This window comes from Petaurus breviceps, unplaced genomic scaffold (assembly GCF_028583685.1).
Source record: "Petaurus breviceps papuanus isolate PSGF00001 unplaced genomic scaffold, PetGlider_PUasm1.0 490, whole genome shotgun sequence".
Taxonomy (NCBI): Eukaryota; Metazoa; Chordata; class Mammalia; order Diprotodontia; family Petauridae; genus Petaurus; species Petaurus breviceps.
Genome location: NW_027186352.1, coordinates 5,467,864 through 5,480,363, shown reverse-complemented (window position 1 = coordinate 5,480,363; position 12,500 = coordinate 5,467,864). Strand labels below are relative to the sequence as shown.

At 46.2% G+C, this 12,500-nt stretch overlaps 1 protein-coding gene across 10 annotated transcripts in view; it reads right to left on the bottom strand.

Annotated features, from left to right (window-relative positions):
- The window catches only part of EBF3 (EBF transcription factor 3), a 154,249-nt gene extending 141,770 nt beyond the window's left edge, over nt 1–12,479 (bottom strand). For 5 of the 10 annotated variants that reach the window (XM_069101700.1, XM_069101701.1, XM_069101707.1 and 2 more), the window contains exons 1-3: nt 12,324–12,479; nt 11,702–11,775; nt 9,778–9,846 (exon numbers count right to left, since the gene is read on the bottom strand). In XM_069101700.1, coding sequence (XP_068957801.1) covers nt 9,778–9,846; nt 11,702–11,739 — 107 coding nt within the window. In that variant the 5' untranslated portion in view covers nt 11,740–11,775; nt 12,324–12,479. The remainder of the gene's footprint in view (nt 1–9,777; nt 9,847–11,701; nt 11,776–12,323) is intronic. The other 5 variants (XM_069101698.1, XM_069101702.1, XM_069101706.1 and 2 more) reach the window with 3 other exon arrangements.
- Between the last annotated feature and the right edge of the window lie 21 nt (nt 12,480–12,500).

The following is a 12,500-nucleotide window of genomic DNA, read 5'->3' as shown; positions in this document are numbered from 1 at the left end:
CTAACCCAATCTTTCTTGTGTCAAAGGACAAATTGCTTCATTCAGAAAATGGAAATGGATGGCGGGTGCTCACTTTGGCAGCATTTCCAATAACCAAATATCAGGAAAGGAATGACATAACAGAGCCCACTCAGGGACCACAGCATCCAAGCATATTGATCTGATTTACAAACCTTTCCTAATGCGGAACAAATGCTGTGGGTGTGAATTCATACTTAACCATAAAAACGCTTGCATTACTCTGTCTCTTATTAAATCCCACATATAACTCTCAGCAGGTTTTATGTTGTGTTTTACTGTCAGCGATGGGGAAAGCTGGCCTAACATTTTGTTTGGCAATTAGGACAATTTGTAGTTTAATTTATTAAACTAAAAAAGCCAACAACTCCCCAGAACATGGAATTCATTTCATTTCCATAGCCCAGTGCTCACCTCTGCTTTTCTAACAATTTAATCATCCTCTTTGGTGACCTCGGCAAAGTTAAATATTCCAAAATGCTAAACTTTCCCAGAGAAGTGAGATCCAGGAAGTTACAGGCAGCCATTTAAAGAAGCGCCGAACAAAAATTCAGACCATTCCCAGGGCTTTGTATAGGAGCTGCCTGGTTTAAAAAAAAAAAAAATTAAAAATCTACTGAGGTCCATAAACACCAAACCGCCTCAAGAGCCCCCCCTTCCAAAAAACCAAACAAACAAAACCCCAAAACATTAACACCACAATATGAGAATCAACCAGTGGGGAAAGGGTGAGAATTTGCTATGAACCCCAAAGACCTTTTAAGAAGTGGAACCCAGGATGGCAGTGTTTCTAAAGAAGGACATACATAATAGACCATCTGAACTCCTTGCGGGAGGTCAGAGGCAACAGCTCAGGGTCCCTGCCCTGAACTTCAGAGATCACTGGATTTAGGACACGAAGGGTGCTCGGAGATCACAGAGACCATTCTCCCTTTCTACAGAGTGGGAAACAAGCCTACAGAGGGTACTACCTGCCCCTGCTCACTGCCCCACCGAGAATGACATGGGTGGGACACCCCAAATCTAGGACTCTGTCCCCCTCCCCTTCTGCTTTTTCACCTGGTTCAAGGTCATTCCTCTGGGGAGTATTCCTGGTCTGCCCTCCTCATGAGTATTGGTCTGGGGGACTTTGGAGAACGGTTCCAAGTCACCGACCATTTTAATTGATCACCTGGAATTTACCCAAGTAGATCATTTGAACCAGAGTCAATCTGTACGGACTTGCAGAGGAAATACTCAGCAACTTGGGCTCGGTAAAGGGCATTCCTGACAACCCACACAATACCAAGACCAATTCAATTTGACTGGTTGTTACACAAAATCAAGGCATTCCCATCTTTTCATTGTGCATTAATAACCCTGCTCAGGGGGCTGGTTATTATAGTTGGATTTGAGAGGGGCAAGGGAGTGCCAAGCAGAGTCTCCGGAGCAGCCCCAGCCCCACCGACCAAGCGGAAGTGAATCCTCCCGCCCTCAAGCTCGAGCACACACACACACACACCAGCACCTGACCTCTGACCTCTGGCATTCCTTGCTTGGCTTTTAGAGAATTCACCTATGCTCTCTGACTGAATTCGAGTTACCATGGCATGAGCCCAAGCCCAAGTTCGTCTCAACATTCACTCTTCAGTAATTGCACTGATATCCAGATGCACTGACACTTTGTGTCTCCCTCACCTTGTGATTTGGGGGTGGATGAGGGGGTTTGGAAAGTTTTCTAAAGAAGCCCCTGGAGCTTTGTATAAGGCCCTTGTCTGAGGTGTGACTCAGAATTCAGCCTTGCGCACTAAAGGGGGACAGCCCCCCATTCCAATTCTTCATCACAAATCTTTTTAATGGGTTAAACAGTGCTAAAGTTTGCTGTGGCTGTTGTTAATAGTCCTTTGCACACAACCCCCTCCCACTGGTCATAGCCATAAGAGGGAAAAAAAAGGAAATTATATAAGATGGGGGAAAATGGAGTTGGGAGAGAAAGAAAAGGAGGGAAGAGATAGACAGAGAGGCCAGGAGGGGGAGGGGAGGCAAGAGAAGGGAGAGAAAAGGGGGAGGGGCTGGGCTCTTGGGCTGTCTCAGCAAATGAACTGTTCTTTCTCGCCTTTCACTAGAGACAAGCCGGAGCCGAGCCCTTCCGTTCTCTGGGCCGGGGCTCCATGTCTTACAACAACACAAATGTAAGCCCCTTCCTTTCCACACATGTTAAACTCATTTCCCAGTGAATTATTGGGGAAAGACACCACTCTCCTGACCGCTGTTTTCTGAGGATGCCCGCCGCTCTCCCCAGACCCTCCAGGCACCAGGCACAGGCTCCCTTCTGGGCATTTCTGGGCTGAGAAACTTTGGGTGAGAAAAACCACTGCATTTTTGCATCCTCTCAGACAAGGGGAACAGGATTATCTGAACAAATCAAAGCAAATCCCCCCTTTTTGTCCTTCACAAATTTTTAGGGCCAAGGAAGGGGAGATTTTAAGCATTAAACCAACTAATGTCACTGGAATAAGGTGGCATTGTTCAAGACCAGCTCTGCCTAAAGATGACATACATTCACCATTTTTTCAAGCTTCTAAAATGCAGTGAACGTCACCCACTCCCACACCCTAAGAAGGTAATCAAAGGTATGTATCTCCCTCTCTAAGGGCCGTGAGCCCCAAATGCCTGCCCTGGCTTTTTCAGGGGGAGTTGGGATCAATGACAGTCATGTTTTGGGTTTCAGAACAGGACTCACGCCGGCATCATGCCTTATCCTATCGAGTCTGGCCCCCACTATTCTGGAGAGATTTGCAGGCAGATAAACAAACAAGCTGCCCTCGCTGCACTGCGGCCACCACACTCAAGTGAATGGCTCTCATTTGGCCGTCCTGCCAAGTCCAGGTTAAGAAAGCTCCTTGAGTTTTTCCCTTCCTGGAGGCCTGCTTGTCAATCACTTCCTGGCATCTGCAAGGACAGTTTCCATTCCTGGAACCTGGGCTTTCCTTCTCCTCCAACATGTCTCCCATGGCCCCTAGGACCCTGAAACCTGCTCCATCCTCTCCAGCTCCAAAAAGTCCCATTCCCTCCCCCTGGACTCCCCCGGGCCCCCAGGGCTCCTGGCTGAAAGGGTTTCCTTAGCCGGTTTCTCCCTCTTTGCTCCTTGCCCTGATGGGCAAACCCCTCCCCCTCCCCCCTAATTATCTTCTGCTGCTCAGATAGTCATTATTGGCTTCCTGGAAGCATGTGGACGGAGCAGAACTCCCAGTTTGGAAGGTTTTTCCATACGCTAATCCAATTCATCAAAGGCACCCTAACGAAATTACGGGCCTTGGCAGTATCTTTGCTTTTCACCTGATAAGGCTCTAGCAGAAGCCCAGGATGGTTTGTATCAAAATCCCTCTCGGACGATGGCTCCTGACAGCCTCGCTGGAATCCCCTCCCCCCCAGCTTCCTTCCCTCCCCACAGGCCTGCTGTGTATGATGCCTTTGTACAATGGCACCAAAGACAGCGCTCCCTTCATGGGAACAGGCAAGCAGACTGCTGAGAAACATACAGCAGCCTGGCAGAAATGCTCCCTGGCCTGGGACTGGTTTCAGAGCTGCTGATTCCCAGGAGCTCTGTGCTCCTCTGAGCCTGCCCTCCCCCATCACACACACACACACACACACACACACACACACTCACATACATACTCATACACACACATACACTCATATTTACACATATTAATGTACATACTCATACACACATGCACACTCACTCATACACACATACACACGCATACAAACATGCACACTCACACACACATGTACTCACTCATACACACATGCACACTCACACACACTCACACACACACACACCCTTCTCCTGGCAGACTCATGGTCCACTGAAAGCCCCCTTCTGCCTCCACAGAGGCCCGGGGATGGGGCCTAGTGATATCTGCCTGCCTCAGTCCCCTCACCCCACTAGCCCCATAACCAAAATGCTTCAGCTGTGTAATTAAGCCAGAACCCTATGGAGGTCGATGCTTCTGCTGCCAAGGTTAGAATTCGGATATGGCATGCCCATCTCACCTGAGAGACAGGATGAAGGAAGGGTAGGACTTTGGTTGAAAAAACAAAAATGAAAAGAAATGTACCAAATGAAGATTCTTTCCTATTTCTCCCTTTGTAACTGAGAGGATGGTACCATTTCCAATTGACCCTAAACTCTAGCCTTTGGTCCATCTTTGGAAACTTAGCACATTCCCTGCTCTGGTGGGTCCAGAAAGTGATCCACTTTCTGCCCCCTCCAGCCCCCTTGGGTGGCTTGTCTGTCAATAAAACAAATTCCTCTCCAGCGATACACTTGAGAGTCAGGCAGGTTTTATTTACCCTAGCCAAAAAGAGATCCCTTGCAGGCCTCTTCATTCTGCGCAAAGGCAGGAGACACTGGAAAGCAGGGTTCCATTTCTGGGCCGCCCTCCGGAGCACAGAAGTCACAATTTATTAAAACCTACTTTGAACCGCCTAGCACTTGCTGACGACTAATCAAAGCAGAGGCAGCAGCTGAGAGATGCAGGGGCCCATTCGGCAAGAATTATGTACACATCTTTAAGAAAACTGAGAAGGGAAAATTAACACTAAACGGCCCTGTTTTCCCTGCATTATGCAGATGAAATGACAAGCTGTCACCGAAGAAGTTAATAAACAGTCTCCGTTTTGCAGGTTATCCAAATGCTACTGAATGGAAAACCTTGGATCCTAAATGATGTGTAATTAAAATTATTTTAAAAATCCTCCTTGACAGGCCCGGGCTTAGCCAAAATGTAAATGGCATTAAAGAAGACAATGAATTTAATTTTATTTAATGTCCCTTTTTGCAGATCCTCATTTACATAGCGTTTTTAACAAAAGCGCTGACCTTATAAACGCTGGCATTTGAACAGTGTCTGCGGGGCTCGGTTTAATCACGCTCCCGCAAAGCCATAAGGGAAAAAGCTGGGAGTTCTCTGGTTGGCCATGGAGTTGGAATAAAAACATTGGGACTGGTCAAATGTTTATCCTTCTCGCTTCTGAAAACAACCTGACAAGGAGATGTAAAGGTCTAGGGAATAGCCCAGCGCTGTTTGTAAGGCTCGGTAATAATCATACATAATCGTTTGGAAATATAGCTAATAAAAAATATAATGAGTGTTCAGCAAAATCGGCATTAGGCCCAAATTACACGATATTAATACTTGAACAGGTGCAGGAAGGCGCTTTAAATGAGGTAAATGAATAAAATGTCCCAGAGCGCAACTGAGAACACTGACAAAAAGTCAATGGCATGAATAATTCAGCGCCCAGGCCTGCCAGCAAAGGGCAGTTCTCTTTGACCTTTGTGACAGGAAGTGAAAGGCAACCCTGTGGACTCCCAAGAACTCCAATCAGTCTGGGCTCCCTGCCCCCCCCCTAGCCCTTTGGAGGTGCCCACCAAAGAGTGACCACAGTCAGGGCACAGTGGGGGGAGTGCCCAGCTCCAGCTCGGTCCCCCACTGACCTGCCCAACTGCCCCCCAGACAACATGGCCTCGAACACAATGGGGGGTTAAGTAAACACTCCTTTCCTACAAGCCGGTGTCAATTGTGGATAAAATCTGAGGTCAGCTGAAAAGTATTTTAAGAGCCCACGGGGTTGAAATTTTGTAACAGCTGTTAAATATGACCAAACTTTTCTTCCCCCATCATCTCCCCCCCCACCTCCCAACTACGACTCTTCCAAACTCCGTATGAAAGAAAATGGGATAAACAGATGTCTGGCTTCCATGCAGGAAAGTAGGACACACTTGGAATGATAAGTCTCCTAAACTCTATAGAATAATGCCAGATTTATTGGGGAGGGGGCATTTACTACCCACAGAGATGCCAACTAGCAGTATTGCCTGTGATAGCACCATCTGGAAAAGCACTGCCGAGCATGCCATCAGGACTGCATGGCTGTGGCAGCCCACTCCGTGTGCTGTGTGTACAGGCTGAAGCTCCAAGCTCTCTGTCCGTCGCCCGCCCGCCCGCCTGCCTGACTGCCTGCCTGCCTGCCATGGCTCCCAAGCCAGGGACTGAGTTGCCGCTGAATGTTTTGATAGTAATGTAATCTGGCCTTGCCGGCTTCCTCCACAATCATTCTTTTCAGTCTTCAACAGTTGGACCCCAAGCCTTCCCAGCACAGCAGCCAGACAAGGGAGGAAGAAATCAGGAGGATGGAGTTTCCCCAGAATGTACCCTGGTTCTAGGAACAAACTAGCAGGGGATGGCCAAGCAAGGACCTGCGCCCCCAGTGTGGTCCTCCGGCCTTCGAAGCATCATCCTGTAATCACTTGCAGCCCTTGGAATGTACTGGCGAAACAGGAGAGATTTATCTAGTCATCCTTGGGCTGTGGAGACAATGGGTGGGTGTCCCTAATGAAGACCATCTGCTTTTGTGTTTTCCCAGAAAACATGATTTTGCTATAAAAATGACCCTCCCATCCTCTGCACCAAGAGCACAAAGAGGAGAGTGGAAGGCCTTCCTGAGCTTCTCTCTGGGTCAATCGAAATGACCAGAGGACCTCATTCAGGGCCATCCCTTGCTTAACCACTCTCTTAATGTGCAATTTTCTGTTTTGTTTCTTTGTGTTTTTTTTTTTTCCTTTTCCCACACTGGTTACAATGTCTTTTAAAATGTGCTAGAGTAGAATGATATTCAAGGCATGATGAGAAGTTATATCTCCAGCATTGTTTAATGAGAAAAAATAGTTTTAGCCAATGGAACATTTGTAATAAATTAAGTGGATTTTCTAACGGGGTGCATTTTTACTTTTTCTCCTTTTCTTGGTGTGCATGGGGCAGAGGGTGTTGTAGATCATTTAAAGGGCCTTCCATGTGGTTCCGTGTATGGTATGCTTTCCAAGATAACTGAACTAGATTATGTGATGAAATCATGAGGTGCTCTTACAAGCTATAGGATGGGATTACCCTAGAAAGAGGCTGAGTCTTTCTTTTCTCTTCTCTAAAGCCCCAAACAAAATAAAACCAAACTATCTCCTACTTAGATGGGAAATATTAGCTTGAGCTCCAACAAACATGGGCCCATTGATCTCAATTCAAGTTTGAATTATTGGTTCATATCCTCGGGACAGATCAGCTTTCTCTGGTCAAAACCTTCTAGATAGACCCAGAGGACTGACTGGGTGGCACATCCAGGAGAGAACTCTCTCCTAAGCCGAAAAACTCAGAGATGCCTTAGCTGAAGCAGTCCTGTGAATAGGAGCCACCAATCGGATGGGCTGTCTGTCCTATTCTATGATGCTCAAGAAGGAGCATAGCCCAGGTTTGCACCAGGAGCGATGGATTGTAGGCGGGACCACAGACTCTAAAAACCACCATCAGCCAGAGCTCAAAATCTTTTACATTGACAGAAGTCCCTCACGAAGGAGAGGCAGCCTTCCAAAAAAAGTCTTGTTTTCCTTCCCTGCTTTTTGCCACCATTTGCCCCAGTGAACACTAAATTCTTCAACTTTTCAAAAATGCACCTCAAACTGGAGATTGTAGCAATGTTGGAAAATCACTTCTTGGGGAATTTACAGCAGACAACCAAATGCTAATACTATTTTGTCACTGTAAGTGACAGCTCTCTTCAGAATGCTAAACATGCAAGTTCCATTTTTCATTCCATAAAAACTATCCCTACCTTAAAATTCCTAATGTGGGAGGTGATTAAAATTCCTATAAAATTGTCATATCTTTAAATTTAGAAGCAGAGCAGATTTTTCATCAATAATTAAGCTCTCTAAGCATTTATGCCAGGCGTAAATGGAGTTTCAATCTTCCTTATTCAAATAAACATGGTAAACCCATTAACCAAATGTTTTTTTTTTAATTTTCCCCCTCTCCCAGTGCTTCTAGAATATCGAATGATAGCACAGTTCTCTTAGCTTATGGGAGCACAGGACATTGAGCCTATATATTTTAATTAATTCATTCTGATTGCAAATAAAAAGAATTCCATTCATTCACTGAAAAACAATTGGAGAGAACGGGTCTTTTCCATTATTAGCTTTTTAAAAATTGTCTTGTGCCATAAAAAATATATCATAAATAAAAGGGTAAAATAGATTCATATAAAACGTCGGTTCACACTGACAGTGTTCCTCAAATCCAAACTGGTTTCTGATGAAACCCTATGACCTGAAAGAGGGCTTGAATAACCTCAACCTAATATTTTGTGGTATGCAAAATTTCCTCATTTTCAAGGCAAATAAACTTCTAAGTTTCTATGTGTCATATGCATTTGAAACATCTTGGAAGATAAAATAGATCCATGAGTTTATATTAAAAACATTGGGAGCTTGTCCTCAAAGCATCATCTATTCAAAGGAGATCCCAATACTGTCAGACTCTTTTAGCCACTTAAAAAAGAAAGAAAGAAAGAATAACAAGAAAGAAAAGAAATCCAGTCGCAAGGCAGCAATGGCTGGCTTTATGACTTCCAGAGCTAAAACACTAAAGACAAATATAAGTCTATTGATTCTCGTCGTTGGAGTTCCATAAAGTGCTGAACTTGCTCGCCATTTCCTGACACAATCCCAGAGTGATGGCAACAACTGGCCAGCCTTATTTGATTACTAATAAGAGAGATGTCCCTTCTGTCAGATACCGAACATTCTCCGCTAAGCAAACAGCTATTTCAGCTAGTTAAACATTAGCATTGCTCTCCACTGGTGGGGCATATTTCTTTAGGCTTAACTCATGGACTTTTCCAGGTTTAATTTTTCAGGCGCTGGGCAGCAAAGTTCATGATCAAAAGATAACTTTGTAATGAAAGCTGCTGAAATCCAACCCTTCTTCCAAACAGACTAAAGCTCCCTTTCACCAAAGCGGTGTCCCATGTACACCTCCCACGGACCAGAAGATGAGAGGACCAGTTTGTAAAGCTCCAGCCAAAGCCCTACTAGCCTGAAAGCTGCCACCATCTTGTCAAACTCTCGGCCTGCTCCGCAGGCCACCACCATGAGTACCACCACTGCCTGCAAGCTCTTTCTGTGACCCCTAATGAGCAGCGGCAACTGTCTGCAAGTAACCAGCACCTGAAAAAATGCAACTTTGTCTCTGGAATCCAGAAAACAGCAGACTGGGGAGTGGGAAGCACAAAGAATGGCCAAAGGTGACTGAATTTCCCAAGCTGATGTGGGAAATCCACCACCAGCAAGTGCTTTTCATTTCTCTTATAACAACTTCTGTTTGGTAGTTACATATTTGCAATTTGACATCAAATGACATCCTTGATTGAAGAAAAATTAGGATCTATTTTGCAAATAATTAGTAGTAGAATAAATCCATCTTAAGGCTAAGCAACAATGACGGCGCTCTCCTGCCCAGATCTCCACTCAGGACAATGCACATGACAAAAATAATGTAAAAATGAAATACTTGTTAACAAATTAGCAAAAAGCATTTTATGACATATCTCTGGGTTTAAAGCCAGAAACTCTCTAGGCATAAAGTGCTGCTCACAGTGAGAGCAGTGGCAGATGAAACTGCTTCCCTTGACAACTCGCTAGCAATTACCGAATCCCCACAGAGTGAGCCACCAGGTTTCCAAGTCAACCCACCTGTGCATGATACCACAAGAAGACAACAAATGGTGCACTGCACAGAATGAACTCAATAGCAGGCTGAAAAACAGGGAGGGTCCAGAGACCGAGGCGAGCGAAGTTTGTCTGTCTCTCTGCCTGTTTATTTTTTCAAAAGCAAAGCAGAGAGAGGCACCGCGAAAGACAAGAGAGATGGTCCTTACCTGTCAATGATTACAGGGTCTGAAGGGGTCTCATTTCGATTGCCACAGCTTTTCTTGTCGCAGCAACGGCTGCAAATCAATGAAAAAGAATGGTCTTAATACATGACCAGCTCTCCCTGGCTTATGGGAGCATGGGGGCCAAAGCAGCGGGGGGAGGCAACCAAGTAGGGTTTTTTATATTTGCATAGACATACACACATACATAAATATATATATATATATGTATATATTATATTTTTCCCCAAATAAATTTCACAAGTGCAGCTACTTGGCGTCAATACCAGCAACTCAACTTTTTTTTTCCCCTGAAGGCGTAAAGCTGAGCGCAGTTGACCCAACAGGTTGAGGGAGCTCCTCAGAAACAACTATGGAAAGTGGGACGCTCAAATATGGAGACCATGTTGCGGTGTTTGTCTTTGCGGTGAACTGAGAAGAAGGAAAGGCAGGAGGCTTGGGAATAACTTTTCACAGCCTTAGCTTTTGTTTACTTCTAATTGTCAAGCTGTTATTTCTGGGAAAGATGCAAGATGCCACCTTCAACCAATATTTCTTTTGGGCATTTATTAATTATAACCACAAAAGCATGCATCAGTCTCTCGCAAACTTCCATTGTTCCTTCTTTAAGCCTACCTTCACTCCATTATTGGAACTTTAATTAAAGCAGAAATGAAACAAAAATGTTATGCTACTTGCATTTTAAAAAAGCATACTTGTATAATGGTTACATGTCTAAATTAGCTAAATTAACACCATATGGTAGGCAAAGTATATAAAGCCTTTTAAACCTGACAGCTAAAGTGATTAGAGAAAGTCTACAGTCTTCCACTCACAGCTTAAATCACATCTGTGCACTCTGTATGTTAATTGCAGAACATGCAGGAGTGGATAATAAAGAAATTCCACTTTATTGGTTGTAATTTATATTTATTACCTGATATGAGAAAAAGTCAGCTTTTGTATATTAGTGCTGTAACAATATGTCTGCTCAGAAACGGCACTGAGGCAGGCGCGCGCACAATAGCAAGGAAGACGATGCCCCTTAGAGTCTGCAGCCTGCTACTGGAGCCGGCGGCAGCCCGAGCCTCCCTGATCACTCCTTGCAACTATATTTCACGTGCCACACATACAAAGTCAATGATGCATTTTTATTTGCCATGTAGGGGTGAAACTCTTGTGGTAGTTAGGAAAAAAACAGGTGGGAAATTGCTCTTCTGACACAGATCTCAAGGAACGTGCGTGCTCTCTAACAACAATGCGAACAATGCATCGCTGCTCCAGGGAAGAGGTTAACTGAGAGGCGCACAGTCCCATTCGCACATACAGGAGCCCTGTGACAGGGACAAAAGAGTTTCCTTTTTGTCAATAACAGACAAGCGCCCATCACCGCGGGCCTGCCTGGCTCGGGCTGCGAGGGAGGGGGTGATGGAGGGGAGGAAGGGAATGGCGGAAGGAGAATGGGGGAAAGGGAAGGAGCTCAGCCTCCTCCAGCAGCAACCACCCTCACCCCGAAAGCCCCGCTCGACCTGCCTCCTCCAGGGCGGGTTTCCATTTTGGACTATGCTTGCCGCAGTGGCATGGTAAACTTGAACGGCCTCACCAGCCAGCGTCCCTAGCCGAAATGCTCAGGGGGGTCTCTCCTCATCCAGCTGTTCAGACCAGCGGCTCACTCAAAGTCCAGGGGAGGCAGAGAGGGCAGAGAAAGGGCGATCAGGCGACCCCAGGTCCTGGGGTTGCCCCGACACTGTGGGGCCCAAGCCCCGGCCCTAGGGAGCCAGCGCAGAGAGCGCAAACTCGCGGAGCTGGACTCCTCTAGGGACAGTTGTTGGAGCAGGGCGCGACCCGTCCAGGGGCAGTGAAACCCCAACGCTGACCTCGGCATGACCCCCACGAGGGCTTCCCGCTCCTGCCCCAGCTTCTCTCTCACCTGCACATGATCTCGTGAGTCAGGAGCACTCGACACATCTCGGGGTTCTTGTCTTGCCCCTCATACACGATGGCCTGTGCGGGACAAGGAGACAGAGGGGCTGTTAGGACGCAGGGAACCAAGCCTGGTGGCACAGCCAGAGAGCACCATGGGACGCAGAAGAGAAAAGCTGGGTCAGATCAGAGCTAATCTGCCCGCCCGGTCGGGCTGGGCTTTTCTCTGCCCGTTTCCAGCATTCATTCGCTGCAAGAGGAGGGAGGAAGAGAAGGGAGAAAGGAGGGAGAAAGAAGGCAGAAGAAGGCGGAGGACTCCTCTCCTATGTGGCAGGTGCACGTGGCACGTGGAGAGCATTAAAATTTTAAGTAAGAAAACGAAATGTTTAATTATCTATTTCACACTTTAGTTACCTGTCAAAGGCCAATTTATCAACACAACAGTTTGGTCCCTCTCTCGTTCTCCCTTCTCTCCCCTTTTCTTTCTGTCTTTGCCACGGAGAGGAAGAAAAGGAAGAAAAGCCCCAGAGTCAGCCGGACCTGGCAGAAGGCCGGAGGTGGGGGGAGGCCGAGTCCCCTTCCATCCTTTGCCCAGCCAGCGCCCCCCAACTCCAGAAGAATGACAGTACCCGAAATTTCCTTGTTGATATTGAAAATTAAGATCTTCTAATTGCAGACGTTTTCCCTCTCCTTGGGCTCCTGGGCTGGAAATTTGAGCGGAGCAACCAACAGTCACCTAGTTCCCAGAGGCATCAGAGAAAGTTTACTCCAAAAAATGTTTGCAAATCAACTTGTTAAGGCTGCAG